Here is a 17,644-nt window from a genome sequence, read left to right on the forward strand (position 1 = left end):
GCCCAGTTTGTAACTCTGTGAACTCTGGAGTTGATTTGAGGTGGAAAACATCTCAGAGGCTGTGGCAAGTGACTCTGGGATTTCTTGATGCTTTTCAAGATTGAAGAACTAATGATTACAGCAGCCAACCCAGGCACTGGAAATGCAAGTCAGATCATAGAATAACATCTGGCACAACAAGTGCAGTGACACCAGAAAGCTCACCTGGGGAGTTTAGGTACTGGTTTCATTTTGAAAAGGCTCTTCCAGAATTGTAGCAGAGTTGTCATTGTTCTTGTAACATTAGAAGAGCCATGACAGTTTTGAAAGCTGTGACTTTTTCCTCCTTCACAAAAAGGTTGGCTGTGATAATACTGCAATGGACTGGAGACTGGTGCGAGAGCAATGACCATCCCAAATCTGCTACACTGCCTGGCTGTGAGCTCTTGAGGACTATGAAATGCTGATAGTATTTTTGTTTTAGATAAACTTGACTGAAATAAAAATGACAGGACATCACCTGGATTCATCTAGGAAGGAGAGCTCCACATAAAAGTTTTAGAATAGGAAAACAAATCTTAAACACTTTTAGAATTGCTTTTAAGTGTACATATGATCAAAGAGAGAAACTGGGAAAAGTTGGATAAAGCTTATCTGGGGATGTTTATTCCACAGCTTTATACCTGAGCTTGCAGTCACTTGAGTGGTACTTTGACCACATCTGTGTTTCTTTCCTGGCAATAATATTTCACAGAAGCAAATCAAAGCATTTGCTGTTACTGCAGCAGCCTCAGCAGAAATGTCCCGGAGTGTGCAGCACAGATGGGGAGCGTGTGATCTGACACTCTCTGCTCATGAACTTGTGAGTGGAGCCCCTGGAAGAGCACACAGGGCACTGCAGAGTTAACCTGGCAAGGGCCGTTTCTCGGTGGGATCCTGCCTTTCAGGGAGCCTCCTTTGCGAGCTGTGTTTGGAGGAGCTGTGGGAGGGGGAGATGCTGCTGCTGCTGCTGCTGCTGCACGTTCAGTGCAAAGCCCGTGGCTGTGATAGGCTGAAGGGACATGGATACTCTGCCTATATATGCTGGCAACTGCATCCTCTCCGCTTTGTAGCTGCCACTGAGGAGCAAAGGAGGGCAGTGAGAAGGGCAGGGGAGAAGCAAAAACCTTACCAACTTGCTGTAAGTAGCATTCTTTGTCCTCAAGTCTTTATGGTTATTAAATTGAAGTAGGTACATTTGGATTAATGCAACAATTGGTTATGGAGAGTGGGATGTCAGTTAATAAACAGACAGCTTGTGTTATTTTAGGGATGATGATAACAATAATAACATTTATTTTTATTCTAAGTTTGCACAATCTAGTGTACACCTATTGTGTTGTGTTTGCTGTTTTTTACATCTGATGTGTGTCAGCTGTAACTGTTTATATGCATTTATGCAGAATCCCATGTATACAAAAGTTTGTACCTTGTCTTTCCAAGTACAGCAGTGCTTGCAATAACCAAGCAGGACTTGAGAAATTCTCTGCCTAATATTCTGGATAATAAAATTTCAAGATAAATTAAATGCATGACTTTTTTAGGGTGATGTTTTCCTCAGAAATAACCCTTTCCCATCACAGTAATAAGACCTCAGCGGGGAACATTATGAGGTTGCAGACACTGTGCCAGTGACAGTAAATGAATACAGCCAGCAACTTCTGGAAAATATAATTATTTAAATAAAATATAGAGGCTATAATATACTCTTAATTCTTTACTTGTGCAAAGGTAGAAGGACAGTGTAGATCCAGTTCCTTTTTACTTGTGCTGAAGTAAAATTCATCCTTTGGCTCTTTTTCTGGCAATGTCCTATTGCCAGCAGGGGAAGTTCAGCTTAACAGTGGCAACAGCTGCAAAAACCTTCAGCTGGGTTCAGCAGCAGGAAGTTCTCGTGGCTTCGGCGGTGTCACTGAAACATCATGAGCCCTTAAATTACATTTTGGTCTGCAACAATCAGAAAATAGAAAGTGCACTTGACTCATATATTGGAAAGAGACCCAGTTATAGCTGTATTTGCTCAAAAAAAGTAAAGTTTTAGGCACTATTAATGTGTCAATGCATTCTTCCTGTCTGCATTCATAAACAGGAGCTGCTGTTTATAAAAGATTTTATTTTGTTAGCTGTTGTTTATTTTAATTTGATCAACTGGAGAAGAGTGAGACATAAAATTTTAATGTATGAAATATACCTCTCTCCTCATTTGCTCTTCTTTTTGTCTTTTCCCTCTTTTTTTCTGCTTTTTCATCTTTTTTCTCTTTTTCCTTCTCATAATGAATTTCCTGGTAGCATTTAGGTATATTTTACATTCATATTTAATAAATATGAAAAAACTGACCCAGATTCTGAAATCATAGACAATGCCTTTTAACAGAAATAATGAATAAGCTGAATGTTACCAACAAAATACTATACCTATAAATATCTTTAGTAATTACTTGTGTGTAAGCTACTCATTTGTACGGTTCAGTTTCAGATAAAGTAGAAAATTGCTGGCAAATGAACATACGCAATCTAAAGACTAAAAATTTTCAGTAACTTCAGTAAAATAAAATGTATCTGTTTTCTAATTTCAGTGCTGTGAAGTAGGAGTAGTTTTAAAAAAAGCAACAAAGGATATGTCAACTTTAGATTGTGTAGTGTACTTGTCCTCTGACAAATTACAGTAAAATCAAAGACCAAGGAGTTTATATATGAATAAGTAAAAAAAGACACACTGATATAATTTAAGGTTTAACATGATTTTTCTTGCTTTTACCTGCAGTTTAGAGCAGAACCTAATCTTCTCCAGTAAAGTAGGATTTGATCAGAAGTATGCAGTGGTGACAGTAGCCAGTGATTCTTGCTGGGAAGAAAAGTGCTCAGGCAGAATATGTGCTTGGTAAAATTGTATTTTATCAATCAGATTGAGGCTGTCAATGAGTTTGCATGCAAGCTGCTCACAGTGTGGCAGAGGTTGATAGTTAGGCAGGGCACCTCCTTGAAAAGCTGTCTCTCCTCACTTGGGGTTCAGCTCACAGATACTGAATATGCTGAAACTCATCCTGGGAGCTGTGGCATCTCTGAAAGTGTGGAGACTTTCTCAAGAAGATATACCACTATTAAATGCTTTAGAAAGAGGCTTAGTTTAGCTGAAATTTCCTTTTAGTTTTGGAAACTTGGCTTGCATTATTTTGCAGTTTAAGTTCCTTCAAGTTAAGTGGATATTTTGACTGCATGCAGACTGTAACACTCATCCCTTCAGGAAGTACAGATTCTCTCAAATAGCATTTTCATTTAAAACCATAAGGCCTGAGTTCTCTGAAGTATTTTGCTTCTCAGAAAAATCTCTATATTTTAAAAATACACTGGCATAGAGGGAAGGTCTCTCCCTATACATTATGTTGTTGCATTGTACATGAGCTTGATGTGCGTGCAAGTAGAGATATTCTGTACTGGTAGAGAAAATGCAAAGTACTTAATTCAGTAATTTGCATTTTGATAGTACTCACTAGTGAGCATTACAGCTGCCTGCTGGAGATGGCTTCCACAGCAAATAGTACTTTGAAGCAGTGAAGTGAAATCTATAGCAAACAGCTCAGGAAGAGAATAAAAATAGGGATGAAAGGGTAAGTGGGTCTTGTCACTCACAGAGGAACAGATATAACATGGGAAGTGAAAAGGATGACCACAGTGTTCCTGCAAGGAGTATGCCTTCACAGTTCCCCCATGAGATGCATATATTAATGTAGGTAGGGGATTTTAGGAAGGAAATGCATGAATAGAAAAAATCAGATTTTTAATTTCTTTGTATTGCCTTTGGAGGAAAGAAGGGTTAAATACTTTGCTTCAGATTGAAGCAGTTTGACGTACTTCACTGCACTGTAAGAGTATTAGAGATTAAGTAAATATTAGTTCATATCAATTTATAACAGTGCAACCACTATAGCACGTTTGGGATGAAAGATTCAACCTTCAAATCTTAACATTTAAGCTTCTGGATTCAGTGACTTCCATGCAAAACAGTGGGCTTTCCCTGTAATTTAATTCTATACCTGAATTTTGCTATTGCAACAGTGATTAATGACACAAGCAGTGCAGCCAAAACAATGCTAGGATGAGCCAATGAATCTCCCATTCTTGGGAAGAAGTAAAGTTACACGATAGCAAGCAAGGTCTTTTTGATTAGACAAAATTTTTATTTTGTCAAATTGAGTTCCATAGCAATAGACTACACCCACAGAATGTGTATCTGATATTTAGATATAATATTTTACTTGCTTATCCTGATATCCAAAAAGAACTTTGTCCAAACTTCTAATAATAAAAATAACAATATCAGCATCCTGTGTAGCAACAAGTTGATGTAAATGTCACAACCTATAAAACATACCATGTATGTTCTGGTAATATGATAAAGTAAATTCTTTTTTTCTGTGGGTTTATGAGCTGTGTTGAGCTTACACACAATATGTTTTAATTTATGCCATTTGATTTGTACTTTAGGAAAAGACCATGTGATGCACAGAAGTTTTTATGTTAAGTGGTCCCTTTTATTTGAATACTGCCAAGTAAAGCTAGGGAGTAGTGTAGTGATGCTCTTATGCAGTGATGCTCTTACCTGCTGTGCTTGGGGCTCACTGGAGCCACAGATGTGGAATGAGATAGGTGATATGATCCATGTGTAAAGGTCTGTAGGAATAGCTGTAGCACAGTGGTGATGAACAGCACAGTGCTGGGAACACCAGTCCTCATGCTCTGAGTCACTTCAGTCTCAGGCATCTCCCACTAATTTGTTAGTTGTTTGTTAAATCCTTTTTTTCATAGCTTTCTTTTCTGAAACCAGTGGAAAAAATAACAGATCACATAATTCAAGTTCTTTAGGGCATGCTATAGCAAAGAACCCATGAATGAGGTAGCATAAAATAAATAATAATAGCATGACTTAAGAGTTAAGTTAGAATGCGTTGAAAAAGAAGTTCAGCAGTACAGTATTTAGATTTCTTCTGGCAAAAAAAATATCTAATCCAAAGAACAGAGCCTTGGTGTGTAATTAGATTGCTGCCAGAGAAATGCATATTGTTTGCTGCAGTTCATGCTGATTTCTTTAGAGAATTTGTTAAAATTTTGAACGATGAACAAAGATGTGTTGAATGAAAATGCATGTAAGATTTAGGAGATATGGAAGAAATTGAATCATCCTGATTTTAAAGGAGCAGAAACAAAACTGCCTGCTTAAACACAGGTTTTCAGAAGGCAGTTGACATACAAAGCTGCCCACTGCACATTCTAGGACTGTAATGACCACTGGTAATGTATTTCCAGCAACTTAGTGGCAAGATATGAGGTCCTAATACCCCTTTATGAAAGGTAGAGACAGAGCCAAATAAACACTTACATGATGATTATAGAGAATACTCTATAAAACTCTAGTGAAATAGCAACAGGAGCAACCATCTCTGGGCATTTAAAAGTTCCTACTGTGCAGATCCTTGCTCTCCCAAGTGTTTCGTGACCTACAGCACCACCCTGCCTTCTTAAATAAAAGCAGCAGCTGCTCCACACAAATCCCAGATCCCCTGTTTGTAGCAGCAGAGATGTGTCTAAGACAGTGCTTGACAATGTTTTTCTCTTGTGATGTTATGTTACAGTACTAATTCAAATGTAATAAAGCCCAGGAGGTTCTCTTTTCTCAAAATTATGTCCTCAGTTAGAAATCATTATCAAAAATATTTGATATCTAAAAAATTGTCTCCTACTTATCTTATATTCACATTGTGCTTAATACAATTATTTCCTTACAAAGTGAAGATCTACAGGTGTGTGAGCTAAGCACAACAGCTCTTGAGACCAGCAGTGAAAATTCTTTTCTCTCTTACCAATCTTCTGACCGGATTCCAAGGAACAGTATCCCTCAATGTGAGCATATCAGGACTCGTGGACACTTTTTTGGTACTCAGTGGATAAAAAGTTTCAGCCATATATTCACTGAGTACTCAAAGTGCACAGCTAGTCAGAGTAATAAAATTGTGAGGGCCAGGGTGGCAGGAGCAGGCACTATATTAATGTTATATCATGAATTTATGTTTGCAGAGCACTTTGCAGGCGAACTCCAGCTCCTCTCAGCTGAGCCGTGTATCACCTTGGGTGTGCTCATACAATCTGCCTATGTCAAATAACCCCTGGAGCTGCAGCCCAACATCTTAGAAATATGGACAGCCCCAGACGGAGCTTCCTCACATTCTCCTGCAAAACACAGTACAGACCAACTTGAAGTGAATTCTTTTTGAAACCTCACTAAGGAAAAAAAGTTTTGTAGATGACAAAGCATGTGCATTTACAGTGAAAGGGTAAAGAAGCTAGATCTTGAGACAAGACAGGAGTTGAGAAACAGATAAAATGACAGGGCAGCACAGTGGATCACTGTGATAACTGTGATTATTATAGTTTGTTATTACAAATTATAATAGAGACACACAGCTGGCTATTTTCTTACACTTATTCTCCATAAGGCAGGAGGGAGTTGATTATGTACTACTTAACATTGCTGCATCCTTGTGTCAACCAGCAGCTGTAGGAAATAAATCTGTAATTTTTGAATCTTCATCAATGTGCTTCTACTGTTCTTCTGTGCTAAACTTATTGTCTGTGTGTAATAATCTAATCTACTCATATCATGACCATCTGAGTCTTCCTATAAATCATATGAATAACAGGTTTAAAACTAGAAAAATTCCCTTTCAAAAATATTTCTTTCTTCTCTTTCTTTTCAGGTGTTTTTCCAAGAATAAGCCCTAAACTCTGTTACCCATGGATGCTGCAGAGTTCCGCAAGAGAGGGAAGGAGATGGTGGACTATGTGGCGGATTACCTGGAGAAGATAGAGAAACGCCAGGTGTTCCCAGATGTGGAACCAGGATACCTACGGCCCCTCATTGCAGACTGTGCTCCCCAGGATCCCGAGAGCTTTGAGGATGTCTTTAAGGACATTGAGAAGATCATTATGCCAGGGGTAAGAGAAATGGAACTGTAGTGCAATGTTCAACACTGCATTCAGGTTTTCAAACACCTTAAAGAAAGTGTGGGTTTGCCAACATAAATACCCACACTGATTAACTTTTAGAAGGCAGGAGTCAGCTTTACATGATCTAACTAATGTTTTCCATTTTTCCTAGAAATAATCAAATAATTCTTGTGCTTCATGCATGGTTTACTTTTGAAAATAATTCCTTTTCCTCCCTTGAACTGGTTAAAGCAAAACTTCATAACTTTCAGTTTCATGTGATATTTTTACTACTTTCATAGCACAGTAAATATTTTACAAAATAGTGTTTTTATTAGTCTGCTGTGCCTAAAGTGTTTCTTCAAGCTGATCTTTAAATGTTAAAATTCTCTTAGGAGACTTCTTTTATTAGAGTTGACTAGAAAGGATTCTTCCCAATACTTGTTCTGTTGACTTACTCTCCTAAATGTCAACTACTTCTCATAGCTTCTAAGGCAGACCACCACTGCCTAAATATTAGTCCTTGAGTAGTTCAGTATTGGACAGACAATGCAGAACTGTTGGCAAAGCATCTGGCATTTGTTCAGCCCTGAAGTTTTCTTGTTTTTCCACTCATGGTGCACCTTTTTTATTTTAAATATGTACTTGTCTCCTTAGGCCTCTAAATAGCTTGAAGAGAACTGAATTATTAGTAAAAGTTAATGAGGAATCTCTCCTTTGGATCTCCTCAATAAGCACTTTGGATTTCTTCTCTAGATGCAGCTAGGTGATATGATTGTGATGGGACTGGACACCACAATCAAATTGACTTTAGTCAGTGTACTATGATGCCAATTCCTTTCCATTGACCAATGTAAATATTTGATATTCAGTATGATTTTATCTTGTTTTCCTTGGAGACAGCCAGCTTTACTTTAACAGGCAAAAGCTCCACTGAAGTCAATTGAAACCTTTGCACTCTTTTCAAAGATTTGATGATGAAGTCTTAAATCCAAGGGGATTAAATCAATGCAGATTAGATAAGAGAATTATGTCCAACACGTGCAAATATTTTAATTGCTGCTCATAGATATAATTGCCTTTTCTTTTTCATTGGAGGAAAATAGTAATGTCTGTGAAGTAGAAGAGAAAATACTTTGAACACCTGAGAACTTTCAATAAAATAATAATGCATTAAAAAATAAGAGATGAATCACTCTAGAGTAGAAAGTGAGACATTGAATTCCAATTATGTCATCAGCATGTCATGTTCTCTCTTAACTACATTGACTTCTCTTGATATTTACGTGCCCAGCAAACAAATTTACTTTTGTTTGCAAAAACAAAAGTATCAGTCACAAAGTAATACATTCTGAAGAAAAATTGTTCTATCCTAAATTTTTCCACTGGTGTGAAATGTTAGTGACACAAAGAGCACAATATAAATCCCAGTTCTTATAGTAATTCTGATTCTACCCATGCTGCTTATACTTAATTCCAGAGACACACTTGGGCACAGAACCACGGGGTCCTGTATAGTAGAGATTGGATGGTATCTCAGGATCATTTAGTCCATCCCCTCTGCTCAAACATGAGTCAGCTAGAGCAGGTTGTTCAGGACTATGTCCTGCTGGTCACTGAATATCTCCAAGGATGAACTCTGCTGTCCTGTGATCACCCTCACAGTAAAAAAGCTTTTTTTAATGTTTAAGTGGAATTTTCTCTATTTCAGTTTGTGCACATTTTTTATTGTCTTGTCACTGGGTACTTCTGAGAAGAATCTGTCTTCATATTGTTTACACCTTCCTGTGAGGTGTTTATACACATGAACAAGGTACCTCCTGAACTTCCTGCAGGCTGAACAACCCCAGCTCTTTCAGACACTTGTCACATCACAGATACAGCAATTAATCATCTCCATGGTCTTTCCCTGGAATCACTCCAGCATGTCTTTGTTCCTTGTACTGGAAAACCCAGAGCTGAATGCAGCATTCCAGGTGTGGCCTTTCCAGTGCTGCATAGAAGGGAAAGATCAACTCTTTTCACCTTCTGGCAGCAGTTTTGATACCCTGGCCCACAGAATGCTCTTGGGTCACAGTGCTTGCTGCCAGGATGCATTGCTGGCTCATATTCAGCTTGGCCACCAGGATCCCCAGGTCTTCCTGGGGGATTCCTTCCCCAATTTATTCCGAGCTGCTTGCCAGCCAGTCAATCCTTGCTCTCAATGGAGCAGGAGGTTATTTCTCACCAGGTACAGGCTTTTGCATTTCTTGAGTCAACTTCATGGGATTCCTGTTGGCCCATTCTGCAGGCAGTTAAGGTCCCTTTGAATTGCAGCATGACCACACAGTGTATCAAACACTCCTCCCAGTTTTATGTCATCTGCAACATTGCTGAGGGTGCACTCTATCCCATATCAAGGTATTTAATGAAGTACTGGCCTTTGCCTTTCATTCTTCATGTGACCTATCCTTGAACACTTCAGGGATGAAGCACTCACAACCTGCCTGGGCAGGTGTTTCAGTGCCTCACCACCCTCACAGTAAAGAACTTTTTTTCCAAATGTGTAATCTAAACCTATTCTCAATTTAAAGTAATTCCCTCATGTCCTATCACTACATGCCCTTGCAAAACGTCTCTCTCCGTCTTTCTTGTAGGCTCCCTTTAGGTACTGGAAGGCCACAGTTAGATCACCCCAAAGCCTTCTCTTTTCCAGGCTGAGCAATCCCAATTCTCTTGGCCGTTCTCACAGGAGAGGTGCTCCATTCCTCTGATCATCTTGATATCCCTCCTCTGGACTCGTTCCAATAGGTCAATGTCCTCCCTTATTCTGGGGATCCTAGAGCGGGACACAGCAGTCCAGGTGGGGTCTCACCAGAATGGAGGAGAAGGTCAGAATCCCCTCCTTTCCCCTGCTGCCCACGCTGCTTTGAATGCAGGCCAGGGCACTGCCTTCACCACTTCTTTCCTGTTGGTAAATGTGCAGTCCCACACCCTGTCCCACATTTTTGTCAGCTCCTCCACAGTTTCCTGTGTTAGGTAATTATCAATGCACTCCAGAACCCTCCTGTGTCCTGCTGTGTTGTCTGTCCAGCAGATATGAGAACTATGACCTGTGAACATGAAGTTTCTTCCAGCTGTCTGAATGCTGCACTCATGTGCTTCTGATCAGGTGGTCTGTAGCAGATGCACACCCCCAAATATTGCCCATTTTGATATCTTCACCAGTCCTGACTCACAAGTTCTTGACTGGCTCATTGTCCATTCTTAGGCAGAGACCAGTGCATTCCTGCTGTTCTCTTACATAAAGGACCCTCCTCTGCCTCGCCTTCCTGGTCTGACCTTCCTGAAGGGCCTGTCCTCATCTGCTGCAGCACTTCAGTCATGCAAGCAATCCCACAGCATCTCTGTGATCCCAGTGAAATCACAGCCCTGTACCTGCACTCAGCCTTCTCTTTCCTTCTGTTTGTTCCCCATGTGTTGTGCACAGCTTATAGGTGCTTCAGAGAGGCACCCATTTGTCTTGATTCCCCAGAAAAGATGTGACAGCTCCTCTGTCTTGCCCCTGCCCTAATGCTACCCTCTTAGCACTTCCTATTTTATGTAGATACACTGGGGATCAGTCTGCTTTAGCCTTAGCTTCTTTCTGAGTTCTCTCGTCCCTTTGCTTGCCAGCTTGGTCCATCTTCCTCCCTTGGCTGTGGTTTCCTCTCCTTCCCTCATCATTCCTAGTTTACAGCTCTCCTTACCAGGTTATTCAGCCAGTCTGCAAAGATATTTTTGCCCTAATTGTTCAGGTTATATTTTCCCTAATTGTTCAGGTTATATTTTCCCTTAATCTTCTTCCTGTGTTTTTCCTGACAAGAATAACATTTAAAAGTACATCTAATGTTTTTCATCTATAGGCTTTACCCACTGTTTGACCAGGGAATGTCTTAAATCCATTTTATAAATGAAGAACTTCAGAAAGGGCTTTTTCAGAAAGAATAAGTAATATTACATATCATAAACCCTTGTTTTGTCTGTAAGCTGTTGATGGCCAGCAAGTGATTCTTGTTTCATTTATGTTGACATCTTTACTGTGTTAGTTGTGTTCAGATATTTGCTACTTATTGTATGACTAAAAATGTGAAAACAGTGTTCCTTCAGAAGGGCAGGGATCAATTAATTGTGTGAAGTGATAATGATGCAGTATTTATTGCTGTCTTCACCCTGTAGGAGAAAAGAATTTGTGAGTAGTGAAATTTCTTTATGGAGAAGACTTACTGTGAAATGTAAGGTAGACCTTCAAAGGGCAGCCCACCCAATGATAATGACAATAACGGCACTAGGTTCCTGATTTTAACACAGAGACAGAGGGAATAACTTCAGAACTCTGATCTCCACAGCAGGCAGACAGTAGGAAAGGATCTGCATGTAAAAATATCAGTCACCTTTCCCTCTCAGATTTGCTTTGCTGTCTTTCTCTTTTAGAGCTAAAAATGATCAAGTGTAGTTGTAACTGGAAATAGTGGTACTCAAGATACTAATTTTCCTCACATTGGATCCATTAATCTATGAACTTTCAGCTGAAGTACCTATCCTCAGAATGTGGTAAAGGAAGACTCTTGCTTACACCGAGCAAGCCAGAGAAAGACATCCTTAGAAGAAATCTTGGAAATAGGATGTCTCTGAGAAGCACTAGAGTGGTAATTAGAGTGAACCCAAGACATTTGTATATCATTATTTATCAGCAGAGGGCAAAAAAAAAAAACAGGCATCAATTATGTCAGGCTCTTTGTAATATCTGACTAAGTGTATCTGTTCCAACATAGTGAAAAAAAAAGAATTTTACAGCTGCTTCAAGGGACGGGGGAAGGGGAGGCAGGAGGAAGAAGCGCAGCTGTACTTGCCCCAGGGCTTTTAGCTTTTTTGCTTTGTGTGAGTGGTGCAACTGGAATCTGCTGTGTTTCATCAAGCAAATGGCTCCCAGCAAACAGTCAGTTTAACTTGATTAACCTAAGATGAATGTCACAACTCTTACAGATCACAGAGGATTAGAGCTGGGGAGATGAACAGCCAGGCAGCCCTGGCTCATTACGGACATCAGTGAAAGTCTGTGTGTGTGGATCCTATCAGGGACCACTGCTTCTTTAATATTTTATTGTTTTCCTCTGGAGAACCACATCCCATCTTGGGTGTTTTTCTGATTTCTGAAGGAAGACATTTGCCACAAGATCTCTAAAACTTTGTTACAGCAAAGAAGGATATCCCGACCAAATGTGAGATACAGCTGAAGAGGTTCGCAGTGGCTTGTCTTTGGATAACTGATTTGACAGGTTTCAACCCAGTGACCATTAATAATGAAATCTTGAACATAGCAGGTACAGGGCTAGTTTAGACAGTGGAAAATTGTAATGGATAGGAGGTGTTTTCATGTGAAAGAGATAGGCACATTTGAAATTGGTACACTGCAGCAGGGAAAGTGATACCTGATTCATTCTGTCAAGAGTTAAGGCCGTTTCCCCTTGGCATGGACCACATCCCTTAAAGAAGAGCTGGTTGTTGGCATGAGGAAGGTTAGAAGATTAAAGAAACAGACTATTTGCAGCATGCAGTACTGTGTGGTGCAGCAATCCCTGAGTTAGCTCTAGAACCAGAAACCTTGTCACAGACTGGGAGAGAGGAGTGTAAGAGCTAAAATTCATCAGAGAATGAATGTGGAACAAAACAGCAGAGAAACACTGAACTCAGGCAAGAGAGAATGTATAGTTGTGCTATCCTCCAGCTATAACAGAAGAATTCCAATATTAAAAAGGAAACAAAATGATGTAAGAAAAGGCTAGCCTTCAATAACTCCGCAGCCGCTAGACTTCCACCCACGAAAAAAATCTTACATAGATCTGCTGAATTCTTGCTTACAGCTGTGGAAGACTTTTTTCAAAAACTTGCCTTTTTGAATGTAAAAGCTGGTTTTGCCAAACATATCACTTATCACATTATTTCCACTGAACACTGCTGTGTGGCTGTGCATTTCCTGCTTTCAAATTTTATTAGATTAGAGTTGTGGAGCACTATCAAGTATCTCTCAGATCCTTAAAATTTCTTGGATGTTACATAAGAGAATTCTAAACATTGCTTTGGCAGGACAATTGACTGCCATTTATGCAGTTACCATGTTGTTCTCTCATATTAGTTCATACAGAGTGGAGTTATATGTAAGTCTCAACTTGTTAAAGGGAGAGGAGAGTTTAGTTTTCTACAGAAGTTACTGTATACTGGGATGGGTTGTTTCATTTTGTGGTGAGGAGCTGTTTGGTCAGATTCACTGCCTGAGAATTAACAAACAACATGAGAGTGTGGACAAGAGAATTCTGTGGACTTCTGCTGCACTGAAGACACTCTTCCTATGTCTGTTGTGTGACAGAGATGGAAAACCAAAATACCAGAGAGTCCCTGATGGTAGAGACTCAAGAGCAGTGAGCCTGAGCTTGCACAGAAGCCATGACCTAACAATTCTTATCTTCTAGGAAGAAAAATGGAGAACTCTCATTTTGGAGCTGTTGGGGGGTTGGGGTGAGAATTTACTCATTTTTATTTTGAGTAAAAGATGGAGAAAATACCATGAAAAAAACAAGGTAAGTTTTTCTAAAAAAATGGGATCCTCTGTTACAGCCAGCTAGTCAAGAACTGTTGGCTTGTCACAACCTCTAGCCTTTTTTGATTTTGTGACAATTTTTTCCTGCTTCCTGTATTAGTTAAAAATAATTATTTTCCACTTAATACAGGTGACTCACTGGCACAGTCCGTACTTTTTTGCCTACTTCCCTTCAGCCTCTTCCTTCCCAGCTCTTCTTGCAGATATGTTGTGTGGTGGAATAGGATGCGTGGGCTTCTCTTGGGTGAGTTTACTCTGGTGGGTGGTAACAGTGCTTCACCTTGCCAGAATTTTAAGTGTTTCAGGAACATTCTACAATGAAATAATTGATTATTAGCAGTGAAGTCACAGGAGTATTTTTGTAGGTAAATTTCCTTGATTAATTAAGGGTTTTCACCTAGACAGCCTGAATGATTCCAGGAATAAAAGGCTATTTCCTCATACAAGTTTTGCTCTTGAAAAATCACAAACATTTAGAATTAGTGATAGCAATGCAAACATACTGGTAATCCAGTAATATGTATGACTGTAGCTTAGCAGCCATTGTTGTTATTTCTCTTTTCATCTGGATGATGGAAAATTTTCTTAAAACCCCCATATTCATATGACGTATACTCTTCTCAAAACAGGCTGATATTTGATGTTGAAAAAAAATATGCAAGATGCAAATCCTAGCTTTGACATTTGATAGTCATGGTTCTATGTAAGGCCTATTTTGACATTTTTTAGTAAGTGTTAGAAACTATATGCACAAAATGGTCTTCAGGTCCCTAACTTGGCTGGTGACATTAGTCATCTCGTCTCTATAGCAAAAAAAAGAGAGAAAGAGAGAGAATTATTCTTGCTCAGGTAGATCTGATTTCTCTTCATGGTCTAGTGAGATTATTCCCTCTGCTCTGTTTTTCAACACAGGCTGCAAGTCCAGCTTGCACAGAGCTGGAGACTGTCATGCTGGATTGGCTAGGGAAGATGGTTAATTTGCCTAAGGAGTTTTTAGCTGAGAAGGATGGCCAAGGTGGAGGAGTCATTCAGGTAAGAGGGGAAATGAAACAAAGAATACAGACTGAGTTCTTGAAATCATGATTTTGTAAAATCTTTATACTAGGACACTAATGAAGGAAATATAATTTTTTTTTGCTGCCACATGGGTTCCTTTCAAATTTCAGGAGGATTGATGGTCTATGAGAATGTCTATAGGTGGGCAGGATCATTCAGGAAAGTAATGCTGATGTTTCTAGAGCAGATGATTTCTAAAACACTTCTCAGTGAAGAATTGTTAATAGTTCAATTTAAAATTTAGGCTTAAAATTCAAATCAGAATTGTGTAGGATGGAGACTTCAATTTGTTACTCAGTGAACTGAGCTCATATTTATCAAAAATATCCAGCAATGTTTCATAGCTGAGGTTAGAAGTCTACCTGTTCTATGTGCAATTGTTTATTTCAGTCAGTTTCCACAGAACATTGGAGATAAATTTTGATAAATAGAAATAGCAGAATGTAGTAAAAAGTATACCAGTTTTTGCCAAAGTGGTTCAAATTTCGTTACGTTTTTCTTATACAACAAAAGGAAAAAAAATTTAATATTATATTTTAATTATTCTATATAAAAATAATATATATATGTTTTTCTTATATAACAAAAGGAAAAAGCAGACAATTATAATAAAATGAAGAGCTGTTTAAAATGTGTACCTAAGCAGTTCTATCAATAGATAATACAATTTTGAGACTACAGTGCATATCCAAACTAGAAAAAAGTCCCCAAACTTTGACATTGACTGTTGAATGAAACTTACAATGTCTGAGCAGATAACCTGAACAATAATCATGGGCAATCTTGGTCCTAGATGGACTTGCACCTACACCAGTGTATTTCCAGTATAGTTCTTTACTCATCTGCTTGCTCTGTTAGTGTCTTTATCATTACAATTGCTAGGGAGGGCTTTATTTTCAAGAAAGCAAGCTTCCCTCATGCATGTAGCAGCATCTATTTTGTACCAGTTAAAGCAAGCAATTATGCCTGATTGTTATCAGCAGGAAATATTGCCCCTCCAGGCTGACAGTGCTGGATTGCCCATAATTTTCATCAGAAACCGGTCATTTTCAGAATCGAAAGTGGGCTCTCTGTTCCAGCTTATGATGCAGTCATTTGGGCTGCAGATCTTGTCTTGCTCTTGAAACAATAACGATCCAAGCAAAAGAGCATGAGGCAAAGACAAGGTGTGTGAAAGTGCCAGTCATTCTGTGCCTAAATGCCAAGTAATTATTGTGCTATTGGGCAAAACTGAGCCTGTGAAAATTGCCTCTTAATTACATTTGAAAGTCTATGTCAATATGAAGCACTTTGTTGTTCTGTGCAAGATGACACTTCAAAATGGCAAAAGATGAAAGAAAATTTCAGTTCAGAGCTCTGGTGGACATGAACATCAGCTCTTGCTGATATTTCCTCCGCCTCTTGAGCCTGCTTGCCATGGCAACCTTTGTTTGCCTGTGGTAAAAGCAAAGGTATCATCATCCTTCACTTAATGCAGCATGCAGCATTGAAGAGGAGAAAAAACAGCTTTCAAAAATAAGCGAGAAAGCAACTTTCTTGCTGAAGTTTGTAACCTGCTGTTCATTCTAGATAAATTGCTGGAAAGTGTACCTGCTTTGAATTTTAAAGAGTTTTCTTGTTCTGCAAAGAAAAAGTATTTTAGGGGTGAGACAAAATTATCTTTGGCCTGGCAAAGAACACTGCTGATTTATCTTACTTGTCAGTTAGCCAAGTAGTTCAAGAACCAAGGCGTTTTTTTTCCTCAAAAATATTTAGCACAAGATTTTGGTGCCAAGTGTATAGAAGAGCATTGCAAACCAAGCTCTGTAAGCAGTGTAAAAAGGTTCAGTGTAAAAAAGGTGACTCAATATAAAAAAAGTGATGTATGGAAACTGAGGCAAGGGGGGAAAGCCTGTGTCTGTCGTGAGATGTCAAATAAATGCCTTAACCTTTGTAATTTCTTACAGCCATTTTCTTTTACGTATTAATGCCCGTTTTTGTAATATGTGTATTCCATCCATTTCCTGGAAATGCACTAACATTGTAAATAGTTATTTTATTTCAGCTATTTTGAATTTTGGACAGAAAAAGTAGGAAGATTTCTCCATGTTCTGATATTGTGATGAGAACTCTGTCTGGCTCCAGACATACACAGAATAACATTGCTTAAGGAGATTGCCAAATTATGTTTTCTGTAATTAATAGACCAAATTTCCTTTGCCCCTTGCCTCCACATGGAAGGCAACCTTACTTGACCAAAAGGAGTAATTGTATCCTAATTCCATACTGTATCTGTAATAATTCCCTCAGTTACCATAATACTGTATGCAGCAGCAGCAGCAGGAGGTATTAAAAAATGCACAAAAAATACAAACCAGTGCACAAAACTCTCCAGCTTGTGTTTATGCCTTGGGGTCTACATTCCTTGAATCTCATACTACCAAAAAGGCAGATAAAATATATTAATCATTGGCAATACATTCAGTGAATGCTCTGGGACTGTCCTTTTCCCAGATTACTCAGTTGAATTTCAGCTGGATTGCATTCATGCACTGTTGAGATGTTGACATGAGTAGAAGGGAGCTTGGTCTCATATGAATAGCTCAGCCAGCTTCAGTGTAGGAGAAAGTCTGAACTCACTGGGATCATTCTCATATATGAAATCTGTCAGACCAGGCTCATCTTTAGGGAAATAAAATTGCTTTCCAAATATTTAAACATTTGTTGTAATTAGTAAGTATACTCAAGTCTTCAATAGAAGTAGGAGAGAATTTTGGTACAGGAGAAGAAACATCACTCCAAAATTAGTTTGTTGAAACTGGGATTATTTCTGAGACAAAGATACTAAATAAGTGACTCTATTCAGAGCACTGTTATGATTCACATGATGTTTAATCAACTTTGAAAGTACCTAAAAACTTCATCTTGCTTAGAGATTCCCCAATACATTGAAATTTATGAGTATGTATTTACAAACTGCTACTAATAGTTTAA

General features: G+C 38.8%; 1 protein-coding gene across 5 annotated transcripts in view; it reads left to right on the top strand.

Annotated features, from left to right (window-relative positions):
- Nucleotides 1-6,807: 6,807 nt before the first annotated feature.
- Nucleotides 6,808-17,644, top strand: part of DDC (dopa decarboxylase) — a 46,420-nt gene continuing 35,583 nt past the window's right edge. For 3 of the 5 annotated variants that reach the window (XM_054285062.1, XM_054285064.1, XM_054285066.1), the window contains exons 1-3: nucleotides 6,808-7,008; nucleotides 13,746-13,859; nucleotides 14,528-14,647. In XM_054285062.1, coding sequence (XP_054141037.1) covers nucleotides 6,808-7,008; nucleotides 13,746-13,859; nucleotides 14,528-14,647 — 435 coding nt within the window. The remainder of the gene's footprint in view (nucleotides 7,009-13,745; nucleotides 13,860-14,527; nucleotides 14,648-17,644) is intronic. The other 2 variants (XM_054285063.1, XM_054285065.1) reach the window with 2 other exon arrangements.

The sequence above is a fragment of the Melozone crissalis genome, unplaced genomic scaffold, assembly GCF_028551555.1.
Source record: "Melozone crissalis strain CALT ecotype California unplaced genomic scaffold, PUWL_Pcris_2 ptg000042l_1, whole genome shotgun sequence".
NCBI classification, from domain to species: Eukaryota; Metazoa; Chordata; class Aves; order Passeriformes; family Passerellidae; genus Melozone; species Melozone crissalis.